The 17,509-nt window shown below is 41.0% G+C and overlaps 2 protein-coding genes across 4 annotated transcripts; both read right to left on the minus strand.

The window, feature by feature from the left end:
- Positions 1-8,101: 8,101 nt before the first annotated feature.
- Positions 8,102-10,477, minus strand: arl4d (ADP-ribosylation factor-like 4D). Its single transcript, XM_058621984.1, has 2 exons — positions 10,332-10,477; positions 8,102-9,490 (listed from the first exon to the last, which is right to left on the minus strand). Exon 2 carries the CDS (start codon positions 9,364-9,366, stop codon positions 8,761-8,763), a length of 606 nt encoding a protein of 201 aa, XP_058477967.1. The 5' UTR covers positions 9,367-9,490; positions 10,332-10,477; the 3' UTR covers positions 8,102-8,760.
- Positions 10,478-10,857: 380 nt separating this feature from the next.
- tmem106a (transmembrane protein 106A) lies at positions 10,858-17,141 on the minus strand. Of its 3 annotated transcripts, none has more exons than XM_058621983.1 (8): positions 16,873-17,141; positions 15,635-15,809; positions 15,412-15,475; positions 13,873-14,026; positions 12,921-13,061; positions 12,786-12,829; positions 12,646-12,699; positions 10,858-11,779 (listed from the first exon to the last, which is right to left on the minus strand). In XM_058621983.1, the coding sequence occupies exons 2-8, from the start codon at positions 15,801-15,803 to the stop codon at positions 11,668-11,670; spliced, it is 738 nt and encodes a 245-aa protein (XP_058477966.1). In that variant the 5' UTR covers positions 15,804-15,809; positions 16,873-17,141; the 3' UTR covers positions 10,858-11,667. The 3 variants fall into 3 exon arrangements, with proteins under 3 accessions (XP_058477966.1, XP_058477964.1, XP_058477965.1); XM_058621981.1 differs by having other exon boundaries at positions 16,922-17,139; XM_058621982.1 differs by having other exon boundaries at positions 16,864-16,916.
- Positions 17,142-17,509: the final 368 nt, after the last annotated feature.

The following is a 17,509-nucleotide window of genomic DNA, read 5'->3' on the forward strand; positions in this document are numbered from 1 at the left end:
TAAAGAAATGATGTTAGGCTCCTTTTTAAAGTGTTTGCTTTAGAAGCACATGGGATACAAACTAGAGCACCAGCCTCTCAAATGAGCTGAAAAAGTGAACGTCAGAACATTTCAGTTGGAAACTGTGCCAAATCATTTTATGAGCAGCTGCCCTTTAGAAACGTGATTTGAGTTAAAATCTCTTAGTGTCATATCAGCACCGATGGTGGAGTAAGGACCACAGGAGGAGAGGGATGTGAACAAAACTTCAACATACTGTAGAAGAGTTAACAACCATAGGAAGTCTGGCCAATTTACAACAGTGAAAACTTTGATAGAAGAACATGACAAAGCAACAAAGGCATTGTTGTGGTGGCTTGTGAAAGACTGAAGCATGAGTGGGAAACATAAAAAGGCCATTATTGGTGCCTCATATGATAGACCAGCCCCAAATACCAGATCTGATCCGCATGGGTTCCCCTTCACAGCCTTGGACAGGATTCCTGAGTGTCATAATTCAGCACACATTTGCTATGTAATACTAAATACAGCTGAGGCTGATGGGAATGCCCCTACATTTTGTGGGTATTTGCTCATAAAAGTAAGTATTACAAAAAAGTCAATTCTCAAATTCTCCAATTTTTATGACATTGAAGAAGATATTCCAAAAATTACAAACAAAGAGATATAAGAGGCTGGTTATTTTTCTCTCAATGTCTGTCCTCCGCTGTTTCAAACAGATATGAATGATCAGTTTTTATAAAAGGCAAAAAAAAAGGTGTCCTTTCTGGACAGTCCTGGGCACAGGATGATAAAACATACAAACAAACAAAACCTCTCTTATCTTTCAGACATTCAGTTTGATGCCATTTACATCAGAAAACGTGCTCTCAGTCAACATGCAATCAGGAAAACGCGATAAGTTGATAAAGCATCTGAAAAAATAAAAATATTTCATCAACTCATTTGATTTCATCGTTATTTTAGCTCCTAAATTACCAGGTGTCCTTGAGGTACCTAAATAAATAATAAAGCTGCCATGTGGTTAGAAGAGAACTTACACCCAATTTGTACCCTGAGGTTTCTCCTTCATGGGCATCCACTCCAGCACAAGCATAAGAAACAAAACCTTTTTTTCCATTGACACAGACTCCGAAGCGCACATGTGATCGTACTCCCACACTGACACTGGGCCATTACAGCTGGTCATGCTGTCTCTTCCTGGGGGACAACCACAAAGCAGGGGTTCCACACATACATAGAGCTCTGATTTTGATCTGCCGGGCAGGATGTCATGTCAACAAAGCCATGTGGGGGTGTGTGTGTGTGTGTGTGGGGGGGGGGGGGGGGGTGATACAGTGAGACCTTGATGCTGCAGCACGCTGAGAATTGAATTGAGGCCCTGTCCACGCAGCGACAGATTGAGACGTAAACAATCCTTTTTGTCCTCTGCCGTTTTGAAAAAGTTCTCCGTAAACGCGGCGTCGTTTCAGGAAATGTCTTCATCCAGAGTTTATTCATTTATCAGCCATCAAACAATCTCCAAACACACGAGTGGGGATAGCGATAACGACGGTGACAACAGCGACAGTGAATGTGTGGATGAAAAGTGTGGTGCACTGAATTTAAAGGGGACATATTACGCAAAATCAACTTTTTAACCATTTTAATACTTATATTTGGGACTCTGGAGGCCCTACCAGTCACCAAAGTGTGGAAAAAGAATACTCCGTCATGTTTTCGTGGTTCCCCTAAGTGTAAGTATAGGCGATAAAACACTCGATGTTGAATTCCCTGCGTTTATGACGTCAGAATGCATTTCACCGCGAATGTTACCGCCCCACCAGTAAGTTTACTTCGAGAGCTCCACCTTAGCTCCACCTTGTCCCTGCGAGAGTGCAGGCGAGGGAGGAAGAGCGCTATTATGTCAACGCGGAGGGACAAGTGTGCTGTTCGTGGCTGCACAGTGGAGCACAGTGTTTTACACAAACTTCCACAGAGGATTTGATATATGAAGCTAATGTGCCGGATAAAGTCAGCAAACGTGTGTTCGTGTGTTCGCAGTAGACAACGGTCGCCGTATTTAGTCAGGGGACGTATTTCACCGACGTACAAACACACACACGTTGTTAAGAAAAGGTCACATAGAGCTCATAACTAACCATTCTGACACGTCCTAATTAAAAATATTTGTTCAGTACGTCCTCCATGACCGGAGCACAGACTCAGTCTGATACAATCACATATACAGCGGTGCTGCACTCTCTGTGCAGAGGTGCTGCACTCTCTGTGAAAATCAGCTGATCGCCACCGCTGATCGCCAGCGGCGAGCCGGCTAAACGGCCGCTGTATGCGACTGATCGCCAGCTCCGGTGCAGACCGGTGACTATGCTCCGGAGACCTCGCCATCGCGGCACCGCTGATCGCCACCGGCGAGCCGCCTAAACGGCCGCTGTATGCGTTTAGGCAGCTCGCCGCTCGCCGCTGGCGATCAGCGGTGCCGCGGTGGCGATCAGCGGTGCCGCGGTGACGAGGTCTCCGGAGCATAGTCACCGGTCTGATACAGTAACATACAGCGCCAGCTTATGCAGCTCGCCGCGCGCCGCTGGCGATCAGTGGTGCTGTTCCTAAGTGTTTTTAACTGATTAACAGTTCGGCACTGTTCGGCTCGATCCTTATGTAGAACGTCTCTTCCTGTGACGGCACTCTGGCTGTTTTCTGCGCACGCTGCCATGTTGATATTGTCAGAGAACTAGTGGAGGGAGGGGGAGACGAATAGAGCTGTAAAGCGCTGTAACGAGGACAAATCAGAAACCCCCTGGAAGAAGTGGGTGTGTGTTTGCCTGTGTCTCATTTGCATGTAAAGGGACCAAGCACGAAAACCGAGCGTTCTGAAAGGGGCGGGCTTAGCAGGGTTATTGAACTGCTATGATGCTTCATCCTTATGGTATTTTGACCAAGGCATGTCACTGACATGTTCATTAGGACACCAGGGAACTATTTTAATGGGGGAAATAGGGTATAATATGTCCCCTTTAATATTCCTTTGATAATAATATTGTGGTGGGATGCCATTATTAATATGTTAACTGACGTTACTTAAAGCTGCAGAGCGTGACTTTTGGTGATTTCTGTTATTATTCTCTCTCTCTGCTTTTGGTGAATAGAAACAATGTACAGAAACAACATTATTTGAATGCTGCACCCTGCATCTGAAAATGATGGGGATGTTGACACCAGATGTCAACACTATATTGAGAACTCAGCGGTTTGAATGTCACATTAAAATGTTACACACTACAGCTTTAAAGATTAGATTTCCTATTGCTTTATAGCCAACATTAGCACGAGCAGTGTTTCTTACCCAGTAATGACAATAATATCGCTCAGGTTTTAGAGCTTTTTCACTGCTGAAAACAAAACAATCTGTGAGAGTCGACCAAAACGGCAAAGTTGTGACACAAAGCGGCCAAACAATGATTTACCATGAAGCTCCGTAACGATGAAGGCGATACAGTAAATGTGTTTCTGTAGGTATTCTTGTAACCTATGTCTGCTGTTGCAGATTCACAGTCGCTGCCGTTATTTATGTCCCCATCTATCACATTAAATCATTCTATTACATTAAATCAAGGACATTTCTCCTAAGTCAGCACATTCCCACATCCACCCACTGCTGCAGTGACACAAATAAAAAAAAAGAGACTCTACACTCCTGGTACGGCACCTCACAGTGTGCGTGTTTCACAGCGGTCTGTGGCCTCCTGCTTAAAAAAGGCTTGACTAGTTTTACACAGCAGTAATATCCAGGATTTAGTTGAACACCACTCTGGCTGGCGCGCTCTCTCGCTGTTTTGGGTCGACCCAGGATGACGGTGCATTTTTACAAAGGAGGTCTGCCCTGGATTAACTGCTGCTTTCATAAGCACCGTGTATACAGAGCACACAAGAGGACATTGTTCCTGAAAAGTAATTGTATCTCGTCCTTTGAGACTCATCCGTGATATCATATCTCCTCCGCTTGCAGTTTTCCTTGCTATGCAAACTTTGGTCCTGAACTTTTAAAACACCTAGTAAATATCTAACATGAGTCATGGCCCCCATGAACCTCCATCTGTGGGGAAGAGAAACATATCTATGAATACAAACGATGCTGCAGCACCCCTGATGTGATATCTTTTATTCACACATAAAATTAAAATGATAACTGTCTTATAGCCAGTGGCAAAGAAGGAATAAAAGAGATGATAATATCCCTTTGTTTTGGCGCAGGGAAACCTGATTTAATATAAACATATGAGCTCCTCCTCCTTTGACAACGTCTTCTTCACAATGAAGAAATATGGTGTTTTTTTCCCTTATAGCTCAGAGGAAAGAGGACGACCGCGTGTGGTGAAGTTGAGCTTCAATTTCGCCCTCACAATCACTTCCCCTCCATTTAGTCCTGCGGGGCTTTGAATGAAGACCAAGTGGCAGCTTTACAACCTTTGAGGGATAGACACTACAGCAGCTAATGCAGCCCTCCAACCAAACACTGTCCCTCCTGAACCCTCAGAAAAAAGGGACCATGTCGGTGGACCAACAACTATCTCTCCACTACAAAACCAATTTCCCACTTTACATCAGGCAAGGTCAATCAGATCATCTTCCCAGAAAAGGACCTGATGGGGTGAAATTTGAGATACGTCCATTGTGGCTGACATCGATACCGACAAAAACACAGAGTAAAAATACAGAATTGTACAGAAGTGACTGCAAATAACTTTAACTAAAAATTGAGAGGAATAGATATAGAAAATACCAAAAAAGAAATGAAAGATGAGGAAGACTGAAGCAGATAGAGTGAGACGGTGATGCCAGGATCCTAGTATTGATCTGAGCTTCTTTCTCTAATCTCCCTGCCCCCTCAGTAACCTCAGCTGGATTGAACATCCAACCACAAAAAGCAATTTGACCCCCACCATTGCCCTCACAGGTCACCCTTTAGTGACTGCTGACATTAGGTTGCCATGGTGACACAACATTATGTGAAGGGCTGTGTTAAGAGGCTTGGATTTGAGCACAGTGTCTTATTACTGTGCATCATAGAGGGCTGTAAATGTAAAATCTATCAGATTTTTATTTTTTTTTAACTATTTACCGCTGATGCCACATTACAAGGACAATGGGGCGCTTTGCACAGCAGACAGTGGAATAATCACAGTTATAAATACTCATGCAAATGATGGATTAGTTCCATCATAATTTAGCTGTTTTAGGCTTAAATATCTCATTAAAAATGGTGGCATCTCACAGAGGATGGATCCCACCAACGTGGTTTAATTCAAGCTGTGTGTCATATACCTCTTTCTTTTCACTTGTTCTTTATTAAATATAAAATAAACGCCCTGTGGTGAAATACGCCAACATCTATTCCATGGATTGGAATACAATTTGGTAACCTTTGGTAATCGCTTTGTGTAAATGTGATGGATTCTTTTTAACAGGATATGTGCTCTATCAATATGAGTGACACTGAGAAGTGTCCTTGGGGAGTGGAACATACTCTGTAAACTATAGCTGGCTCGGTCGTCTCTGTACTGTAATAATAAACTGCGTTTGACCAGCACACTCGTTCTAATCCTACGCAGAAAAAACAAATCTCAGCATGAGATAGAGGCGTAACCCTGCTGTCCATCATTCAGCCACTCAATACATCTTTTCACTTTTCATTTTTGCAGTCACTGCATTCGGGGTTTTTTTTTTTTTGGTGGAGAACAGGAGTTGACGTGAGGGTTGTTTGTGTCATTTGGTTGAGTGATGGGAATCAGTGTTGCTAAAGCCCAGAGGTGAGCCTGTCTCTGATTTATGCCACAGGTTCCAGGGATTCACCTGTCTGTGTACGATTCTCCCCGTCTAAGCCCTGACACATAATCCCCGGGGCTTCCCCTCTCTTGGGTGTTGCTTGTCAGCCACCATTACAGCCTAGTAAACAGGGAGGAAGCGAGCGCCAGAGATGCATGTACAGTGTGCAGAACAGAAAAAAAGATTAGCAAAACTGGACTGTGGATCCACTTCAGCGAGTTGATTAGATGCGCAATATGCTGTAGGCACAGCAGTGTGCCAGCACCTATCACAACTTTCGATTCTGGGGAGAGTATCTCAATGTTTATGTATTTTTTTTTTTTCGTGGGCTGATTGATGCCTCCACATGCCCACGGTGTGTCTCAGCTGTTGAGAGCGCCACATCGCGATGCTAATTTATTCAGGGACCAGCTGCTGTGTCAAGATGATTCTGCAAAAGATATCCTTGAAAGTTTTTAATGAGCTCACTGTGGTGAATAATGGGGACGCAGAGGTCACCCAAGTCAAGGTGCCTGAGAGAGTGCGTGTCTCGTGTGGCATTGTGTGTTTATGTCTGAGTGGAGACGCTTTTCATTCTGGAGAAGAAAAAACCTGGTTTTCAGTGCGATGGAATGAGCATTTATTCCTGCGTCTCATATAGTAATTTTTTTTGAGGGGGGCCCACAGCTCCAATCAGCAGTGATGTCAACATGACATCTGGGTGGACGCTAATCGCTAATCCCCCCCCCCCCCCCCTTTTAAAATGCTGCAATTTCGTGCAGAACTGTCACCAGCCCACCATGGTGCAGTTAAATTAGAAACACTGCGGAGTCTGAAATAGTATTTTGCATCTGACATTACAGTCGGCAGGAGACCAGGGCGTCGTGCTGTGTTTGTTTGTATTTTAGCTCATGCGGTGTCAATTTCCGTTTGGGGAAAAAAAAACTGCTGTTTCAGAATGTCACAAAACTTGAATAGATGACGACAAACGACTGTAATTAAGATCTATTACTATCAGAAGCAGTTCAAATGACTTACAGTGCATGAAGGGTTCTTGACCCAAACCAGCATAATTATTTTTTTTTCCACACTGCAGCAACAGTCGGTACGTTTACATGCACAGCTTAATCAAGCTAAGGCCATAGTCTGACTAAGACATGGCCTTAGTCTGACTATACATCCGTGTATGTCTGACTGTGTCTCTCTATAAGCTAGTGCCTATTGAATTAATTTCCAGTTGACCTTGACGTCACAGAAAAACCAACAGTGAACGGCGAGATGGATCGTGCTGGTTCTGTATGTTACGTACCTGCTGTGCATGTTAACTATGATACAAATTAGATGCAGCACAGCTCTTGTGATTGCCGTGTTGTCCGAAGAAGACGCCACCGCCGTATGAATTCCAGTGCTGCGGTTTATACGTCGTCTCCTTTTACTTCCGGGTCAAAGACCAGGGAGGAAATGTTGCTGAATGCACAGAATGCCAAGTCTGACTCCAGCCTGACTCCAGCCTGACTCAGCATATACATGCAGGAGTAATCATGACTATGAATCGTATTATCCAGGTATGTTAGTCCGACTAAAATCTTAATTTTAGTCGGACTGACATGATGTTAAGAAAACCAAATTATCTGACTAAATGTATCAGAGGTGTACAACATCAGCCGCAGGTGGTACAGTCCAACTTTATCTCACATCAGGACTTAACGGCCTAACCTCTGAACCACCTCACCAATAATTGATGCAATTACACTGTCAGCAGCTGGCAGGGTAAGAGGGCCAGTTATCAAAGTATATGGATTGTGGATTTGGCTTGTGTGGGGGGAGGGGCAGGTCCCCCCCCTCCAGCTTTCTTTGCTGGTTCAGCAGCAAACAGGGGGAAGGGTCACAGCTCTGAGCTTCAAATTTGGGATAGTCAAAATCTAGTAAATGCCTGTTCCTGATCACAAGGAAACGGAGACTGAATAAATGAAACTTTTTACAGATACTGAGCAATATTATCATGTCTTAGAGTTGATATTTTAAAGTAAGTATCTTCACTTTGTTCACCAGCTTGTATTTTAGACATTAAAAACACAATAGTGCCAGAACAATAACACAAAAAGCTAGAAATGCAACAAAAATATGTTGCACTGACATGGTCATAATAATAAATAAATTCTAATTATTGCAACTTTACATATGTATTTCCTTCCCTACATAGAAAGAACCTCATATAACAACATTTTATCAATTTCTTGGCCCACGACTGGCTCATTCACCCAGTTTAATCAACAAGACAGAGAGATAACACTGGGTGTTCTGTACAGTGTTTAGATTTATTAAGTTTTGTACAATTTGTATAAACACTATAGTAAAAGAAACGTAAACTCTGTGGTCAAAAAGGGAAGGCATTTCGGATCACTGGTGCTCAATCACAGCTCAAATGTCTCTTTGCGCGTCATTTTCAAATATAGTCCTTCTGTCCAGTGCAACAACGTGAAATAAATATTCTGGGATGCATCCATACACTGTGGAAGGGAAAAAAAACTGGCTGCTTAGTGGAATATAATCTGTGCAAGCTTGTGAAATACATTTTATATTTTACTCTAGTTTTAACTTTATTCATTTAATCACTAAATACCTCTGACGTGTTTATACATTGGTCCTAAACTTAACAGAAGCAAACGTACTGTTATAAATCTATCTTTAAATCAAGTTTAGAAAAGCACTTAAGAAAGAGGTTTTCCTTCAAACCTGTATTGTAACTTTTCTGCACAATTGCAGAACATAGAATATGTCAATACTGCTTCAATTACTATGAGCAAATCCATCTCTCCTGACCCGAAGTCCGTGTGAAACTGTTGTTTTGTTGGCACTAATCGCTCTCTCCCATTAAAAGGGACCATTACGCTTGGAAGTGTCTCAACAGAGGATTAATCTCTTGAGATAATGTCCACACCGGTGTGAACCAGGAGTTCATCTCCTCCTGTTCCTGTTGTGCTTCACCATTTTCTTCCTCTTCAGGATCATCTCGTACAGTTTCTCCAGGCCCTGCTGGAGTCCCTGACCATTCACGGCGCTGCAGCTCTGCACGTGATGCAGCGTGTACATGCTCAGTTCATGCACGGACAGCATCTTTTCCACCTCGCTGACCGACGAGGCTGAATCCAGATCCTGCTTGTTGGCCAGGATCACCACAGGGACGCCCTGGTTCTCTGAGGTGCGGGTGATCTTATGGAGCTCCACTTTGGCCTCCTCCATCCGCTCCACTTCAGTAGAGTCCACCACAAACACGATGCCGTCTGTTCGCCGGGTGTAAGACTTCCAGAGGGGCCGTAGCTTCTCCTGACCACCCACATCCCACACCTGGAAGTTTATGGCCCGCGACACCCCCACTGCCACCTTGATCTTCTCCGTGTTGAAGCCCTTGGTGGGAATCGTTTTCACAAACTCCTTCAGTTTCAGCCTGTAGAGCAGAGAGGTCTTGCCGGCAGAGTCAAGGCCGATAACCACCACATGCAGTGACTGGAAGTTTGGCAGGAATGGCGTGTTAGGAGCCATATCAGTCAGCTGGTTCCCCATGATTCACACCTACTTAAGTGATGTGAGGTGAGGTGACAGATTCCTGGTGTAATCCTTTTTTCATGTGATTGGAATTTGCTCCCTGTCCTCGGAGGGCAGATGGGATGAGATGGTGTTGGAAGACCTTATCAGAACAAACACAGAGTGGGTTAACATTTAATTAGAAAACAATGGGTTGCTTAAGGAAAGTGACCTTTGTTGTGCTATTTCACAGAGTCTCGCGTCAATGTCAGAGGAGACGCTGCCAGCAGATAGTGAGGATTATCAGTGGAAACTGCTTGATTGAATTGTGATTGAATCTAATCCTATCAGCACTTAGTGGCTTCCTTTTTTACATTCAAATGCTCTGGATAATTTAAAACAACAAATCTCTTCGGTGCCACATTACTCAGGGAAAACAACAGTTAATTAGGCGTCTGAGGTTATCTGGTGTCTTATTTGTGAAGTCTAATCCTCTTAAGGCTGCTTAACCTGGAGGGCTCTTTTTCTTTTTCTTTTTTGCATGAGGTGGATTGATTTCAGTGCAGCGGATGGATCATACTGAAGGCTGTGTATTTACCGCTTTGCTCTGCCAACTGTCTGTGCTGCAGCAACACTAATCCAGTTGTTGTTGACATCCTGATACCCATCAAGCAGCTGTCCTTTTACAAGAATACAGCCACTGCACTGTTTCTATATAGCCCTGAAATGCTCACACACGCATATTTCATACAGGTTATAATGGGTTTCGGTATGTATCTGAATTCATTATTCTACTTTATTTTGTCTTGAATTTCTTCCTAGGATCATTAATTCCACCTTAGTTTCCCCTTCTTCCCTGCACACATCTAATGTCATTAGAATTACTTTTTAAGATATTTTACCAAAACGGCATTTAAGGGATTAACTATAACTAGACTGGCAACATTAAGATAACAAACTGTCCCTACTCATGTAAATAATAATAATAAAAAACAGATTCTTACCCCCTAAATCTCCGACGAGAGCTTCATCTACAGGAAATAAACACGTCCATAGTCAGAGACTGATGTTTGTCCGGCTGCTCACATCCGATCCTGCCCTGCCCTCCTCCTCCTCCAGCAGCACTGAGGCGATCACAAGAGACTCCAGGGCACAGCGGCACCTCAAGCCCGGGTGACGTCACGGCTAAACCACGCCCCCTGCCGGTCACATTGTCAAACAGTGGCAAACAGATAGATAGATAGATACTTTATTCATCTCACAGAGAAATTCACAGTTCAGCAGCTCCAGAATATGTTACAAGATAGAAACATAAGAGGCATGCAAGTCTATGTACAGTCTAAATATAAACTGAAACATATGTATAAAAAGGAAAAAAAGTATAAAATATATAAAAAAATATAAATATAAGGCGTTAAAAAGACTGAGATGAACAGTGGCAAACTGAGCAGGAGCTGCTCCCGTTCTACAGGTAGACTGGTCTCGTTTAATGACATTTGGATAAAGATGTCATGAAGTGATTAATGTGAATTTGCTGATATTTAATAAAATCCACTCTCAACCCTATTTCCCACCCCCAGTAAAAAAGCACTAGCTCCACCTGGTGTCTGCTCTTCACACTACAAACACAGGAGCTAAGGTGATGGCAGCAGTAGTAGTGGGTCATTTTTTTAAAGTTTCCATTAGAGCTGCACACAGACTCACACAGTGGAGCTCTTGCATTGCTTTCTAATCTACAGATTAACCATTGAAGCAGTATTATTTATCATTTATTTAAAAGTGATTCATCTCAAAATTATCTTTGAAATAAATACGACATAGCAGAAAGTAAAAGCCCCAACACTGTGAGTGCAGGACGTGAGTAAAAGTGTGTACGCGAGAAAATCTGACGAAAACAAAACCATAAATGTCACAGTTTAATAAAGTGCAACTGGCAAAAGACAAAGTGGTCAGAGTTCAACATCCGTATTACAGAATGTGTGAACTTTCCAGAGGAGTTCTGAAATGCATTCAATTTCACAAAAAGTGCATACAATTATACATGAAAATAAACAGTTTTTACATGAATTGTGCTCGTTGTCACGAGACCATTGTGTAGGTGATATAGATTCACAGGCCCATCTCACACAAATACGAGCAAACAACTCCAGAAAGTAACAATCTATAACATTTTCATTTTGATTCAATTCAAGTCAGTAGCTATGCTGAAACACACACACATAATAATAATAATAACAATAATAATAATAAAACTAGAGTTTCACTGATGTTATCCTTCACACATTCACATCCTGTACAAAGAATATAAAAGATAGTTGGAATATTCATTATTATTTTAATTCATCGTCTCATAGGGTGAGGGATTGTTGAATTAGTGCCACAGTCGATGTACTCAAAGGTGTTCAGAGTCAGCTGCTCCGTGTGGGAGAAGTAGACCATTTTCAATGTCATTCTGGGGGGGGACAAAGGAATAGAAAGGCAACATTAGAGGCAGCGGGCGCCAGTATAGTGACTTTGTCATGTTTAATATTGTTTTAAAAAAGCTTCAATAATCAAAAAGTTGTTTTTAATGTTATGATTTACACTTCACACTTGTTTCTCCGTGGTCAAACTATGTGACCCTGAATTTTAACGCCCTCCTCGCAGAGGCTTTCACGTTAAAACGCCCGTGATCCAACGCATCAAGCTGATTTGTAAGGACATCGACATCCAGCTATATAAAGAGAGTGTAGTTAAACCAAACATTTCCGTAGGTTCTGACCAGGATTGACTAGTTTGTGCTCAGGACATCTATGACTACTAACATACTGTAAATCAGATATTTTGACTGTACAGTTTTAGAGAAATTGTAAGTTAAAAGTCCCATATTGGCACTTTTTAATGGAAGAAAAGCATCTTTGATCAACTTTGAGATGTAATAAAAACAAACATTTCCATACGTTCTAGACAAGACTGATGAGAAAATGTAATTTAAAAGTAGGTGGTGAAGAATGTTAATAGACTGTGATCAAAGAGTTTAAAGATACTGGAAGGCAATGATGAACATCACTGCCGCTCACATGCATGAACAGGAAGAAGGTGAAGAGTCTTCATGTCAATGTTTTTTGATCAGATTACAAAAAAAATGTCTGTTTTTGTACAAGTATTGCAAGTAAAACAACAAAGGATTTCCATGCATTCATAGTGTGAGATGACAACTTTTTTTTTTTTTTTTAATAAATCTCAAAGTTCATACATATTTTTCTATTAAAAAGTTCAAATTTGAAAACTTTTCAATGAACTTCCTCTAAGTTTCAGACCCGACAGATTGACACTTACTGCAACTCCACAAACAGCACGTGAATCTTGATGGAGCTCAACTTGCAGTAGATGCTGAAAGAAATAAAACAGCTGATGTGTGGACATGTTATACAGTGTAAACACTAACGGTGGACACAGAATTGTGTCATTCAGCTTACTTCAGGCCTTTATCCTTAATGGGCAGGCTCATGGGAATGATGTACTGTGAGAAGAAAAAGTAAGAATATCTTTACACAAACGTTTATTAAAAACAAATTTTTGTATTTTGATGTGAACCCTCTCGAAGAACTCACCGATGTCTTTGAGCGGGGCTTGATGGCGGTCATATTGGAGAATGTTGTCTTACTCACAACTGTCTTAGAGACCAGACTCTGAACAGTGAACTCCATAATATGAACCGGGAAAAAGTTTTCGTTGGTGATGTTGAGGAGATTCTGGAAGTGAAAACACACATTTAGATGCAAAAAACCCCCAGAAAACATTGATGATTGCAGCAGTTCATTACAGCCTGTACGGTGAATGCAATTTGGACAGTTGATTGTTTTGATTTGAACACTATGTCAGTTAACTTTTTTTTTTTTTTTTACCTTGCCATTGTGTTTAAAGAAGGATTTAATTCCCTAGTTTAGCTTAGTTTAGCCCTGCTTTTTTCCATTACTATGTCAAAATGTATATACAGAGGCTATAAGAATATAGAGTATAATATAGAGTGACAACCTATAGGCAACCTGCTGACATGATTTTTGTTTCCATTTCACCAACTTTATAAACACACCTGAGCAAAAATGACTTCAATTTAAAAAAAAAACAAAAACAGATTGAATTTGTGAAATTTGGAAATTTACGTCACTCGTTTCTATGAACAAAAGAAAGAAGACAATTCATCTATTTTATGACTTCTGACATAAATGAATCTTGACTCTAACACATAAGACAATAGAAAATGCATTCTGTGAAGCCTGAAGATGTGACCTATAAACACAGACCCCTAAGATGCCCATACAATAGTTGGGTTTTATTCCCACTGCAATTTACCAAGGGTTAAAGAGTAGAAACACAAGTATCAAAATGATGAAAGAACGCGAGGTTAACAGTGCTGAATATTGTATAGTAATAATCTGTGCGACGGCAAACCGATCCCTGCACATCCTTGCTTGCAGCGATGATTGTGATTCATCAAAGAGGAGGCGCAGAGATTTTTTTTTACACGTGACTGGCTGCACTCGAGTTTGCCTTCTCACTTACTGTGACCTCCATATCGACCGTATCCGGGGTGAAGTAGACCATGACTGACAGCACAGACACGGGCATCAGTGAGATTCTCCGGGGGAAGAGGAAGAAGAGGATCAGGCAGAAAAATAAAAGACACACAGTCATGGAGACACATACGTGCAGCTTCCTGAAACGGGAGAGAGAAAATGGCTCATATTAAATAAACATAAAAAAACACATGGCTTTGGCACATGTAAGATAGATCCAGACTAGTTCTTTAAAGTGTCTTTAAAAGCCTTTATTTTGTAGGGCTAAAGCATTTAAACACACCGACAGGTATCATCAGGGTGTGATCATAAAAAGTCAGACAGTAATTATAGCTGCATAAGTGTGAGGTGTGTCACACAATCACATGCATGACATTCCCCATCACAACCACATCAGCACACAGACAGAAAACAACAGAAACATATCCACGGAAAATATGATTAGGTACATGTGACATCCATTTATGAATAAATAGTTTACTCCACAATCAATACATAGTCAATAAATGTGAATAAATGAACCACAATTCATAATTCACAGTACAGATACAATTAGTTTTAAACCAAGTCTACAGCTATGCAACAAATGAATGTTTAAGCCCTAGAAAATAAAGGCTTTTAATATTTTTGACTCCACTGAGTTGCCTGGAATCATTTGGCCAAGTTTTTAAATTTTTTGCTGTTTATGAGTATTATAAAATACCATGCTTATTTACGAAATTATTCAAGTTTTCAAAAAAAGAGCTAATTTTTGATCTAGGCAATAGATTTTGCCCATTTTCATGTGCAACACTATTTATAAACTTTGTGTTTTGGTTGGATTATTTCTTTGTTGTAACAATGTTTCTTGGCAATAAATCTTATACCTTCGGAAAGCCTGTTTATTCCCCTTTCAAGACATTTTTTTTGTAAGGGAAATGCATTTGTGGGTTGAGCAGCAGAGTTGAGGACATGAACAACCTGCCAAATCTTCTCTACCAATGCCAAACAGCTTATTCGGCCATGTACTCTTGTTCTGTGTCGTTTATTGGATTGGATGATTGAAGTCTGACGAAACAAGACATATTGGCCTCAGTAGCATGTGGAAGAACCACAGCATGGCCACGACAGCCTGGCACCTCCTCCTCATGCTGGTCACAACTCAACTCTTCTGCTCAACCCACAAATGCGGCGCCATTTAAAAAGGGAAATAAACAGGCTTTCAAACAGTATAAGATTTATTGGCATTGGTACAACAAGGAAATAATGGACCTAAGACAAATATACACTTTATATAGAAGTTAGACATAGTAGAGAAAGTAGACAAAGTAGTGAAGTAAGTATACTTCCACTACTTAAGTAAAATGAGCAAAACTGCGATATGGAGTAAAAATACTCCCAAGTATTATAACTACACGTCAGTATTGTGCTATTATGTGTCCTTGTATTACAGTTTCGAGTGAGACTACAAAGCATCAAGTACTTAAATTAGTACTCTACGAAGTAAATGTACATTGCACACATACTGTACACATAGATCCCTTACGTGCGTCTGGGTTTCAGCCTTACATCATTGCATGGTATGACTGCCAGAAGCTGGTCTTCATGGCCTGCCAACACAAGAAGGAAGAAAATGGGGAAACAGCAGTGTTGTTTTGCTTTTACCAGAAAGCAGATGAGAAAGTGGCTGCACACACACTGTCACATGCAGTTTGGCTAGTTTCGCTGTGACTGAATGTGAAATGAAAGAGTGAAATATGGGAACTGACCTCTGGGAATTCGCCCGATTCCTCGACATGTGGGGCAGGTGTCACCTGTTGAGCTGCCATTCATGGAACCATACGGAGGAAACTGCTTCAGTGTTTTCGCGTTCTCCATCCCTTGTATCGGACCAGTGTCGTCTGAGATGATGTTGTTGTCATATCCCGGTGCAGCCATGATGCTCTAGAGAAAGAAAACATCCGGTCTAAATGGATGGAAAATGCTTCCAAATGACCTCACTCAGCAGTCACCTTTGTTACCAGTGTCACTCTGTCTCAGTCTCTCATAAACCTCAAAATACACAATAAAAGCTCATTTTCTGCAGCACGTCAGCATGTGAACAGTCAGCAGCAGCTTTATTGCAACTCATTAAGACCTGGTCACATTTTGGGTGTCATAATTGTCAGATTACTGCTACATTCTAAAAAGGAAGATAAGTAACATCATTGTATGGCTATAAGAGCTTATCATGGTTAAGTTTTTCAGAGTGAAAGAAGAAATGGACCTCAAAAGTGCCCTCTATCCAATACCCTCTCAATATCATTTGTACTGTACTGATCTGTTATATTATTATTGGAAACTAATACAGTATATACTGCAAAAATTGTGATTGTTAAAGTATTGTATTCTGGAGTTGGATTTTAGCTTTTCAATTACACCTACACTGTCTAGTTTCCTGTTTATCTAAAATAGATAAACACACACCTTTTCAGAAGCCTTTTCTGATTGTGATGCAATAAATACAAGTGAATGAGTAATGTTTTACATTGTCATCATAGTCTGAAAACTGAATACTTTTAAGGTGTTTAAGGCTTTTCCCTTAACAGCATGGGGGGAAATAAAACTAAACAAATGGAAGAACAAACTAAGGACATAAAAGAGTTTGGAGAGTTGTCATAAAATGTGTAAACCAGCAGATTTTACACTGACACAGTTTTTTAAACTAAGAAATGAATGTATGTTTCAACAACTTTTGCATGCAGAAGTCTAAATAGATTGTGACTAAAACTAAAACTCTTCACACCAGGACATTTATAAACATATAATCATATATAATATTATAATCATATAATCTTAATCCATAATGGGTGAGCTGCAGTTTAGCATTGCGTCAGGCACGTGGCCTGTTGTATATTCACCTACATAATGCACAGTGAAACCTGGACATGAACTGCCACATGTTTACACAGATGTTAATAAGTGTGTAACTAATGCACATTTGTATATTTCTACTTACGCCACTCACTGGTTTGCACTAAGCTCGCTCCGTAGCCTTTGTGTCTGAAAACACTCACCTCCCGACAAGACTTCAGTTTGGTTTAAAGTCCAGATGCTGTTCAGCTCAGCGAGCCGAGGACTCCTTCATGACTCAAGTGGAAAGGCAACACTGTGACTGTGCAACACCAGTGAGGGTGGTGGGTGGACCACTTCCTCCTTGAGTGACAGGTCAGTGGGAGAGCAATAACTTCCTTTGTAGAGTTTTGCCCCAACACAATCAAATATAAAACAAATAAAGCAAAGCAAAGCCTTTGACCTTATTATCCAATATTTCAGCTGTGTATATAAACGTCTTTTTTACTCTAGCCTTCAACCAGCTCCTTTTTATTCCACCCTGTGTGGTGTTTTATTTGCATTTTTAGTTTATTTTAAAGTTAAAACAGGGTTTTAACCTCATGACTCGAGCCTTTTCCTATTTTATTCCACCCAGTGTTGTATTTTACCATTTTACTGGCATCTTTTTGTTTTATTTCAAAGTTAAAACAGGGTTGTTGTTGTTTTTTTTTTGGTTTTTTTGTGAAGCACTTTCTGCTGCAATCCTCGTATGGTGGTTCAGGTGCTATATAAATAAAGTTTGTTATTAAGTTCATTATAATATTGTTGAT

Source organism: Solea solea, chromosome 21 (assembly GCF_958295425.1).
Source record: "Solea solea chromosome 21, fSolSol10.1, whole genome shotgun sequence".
Classification (NCBI taxonomy): Eukaryota; Metazoa; Chordata; class Actinopteri; order Pleuronectiformes; family Soleidae; genus Solea; species Solea solea.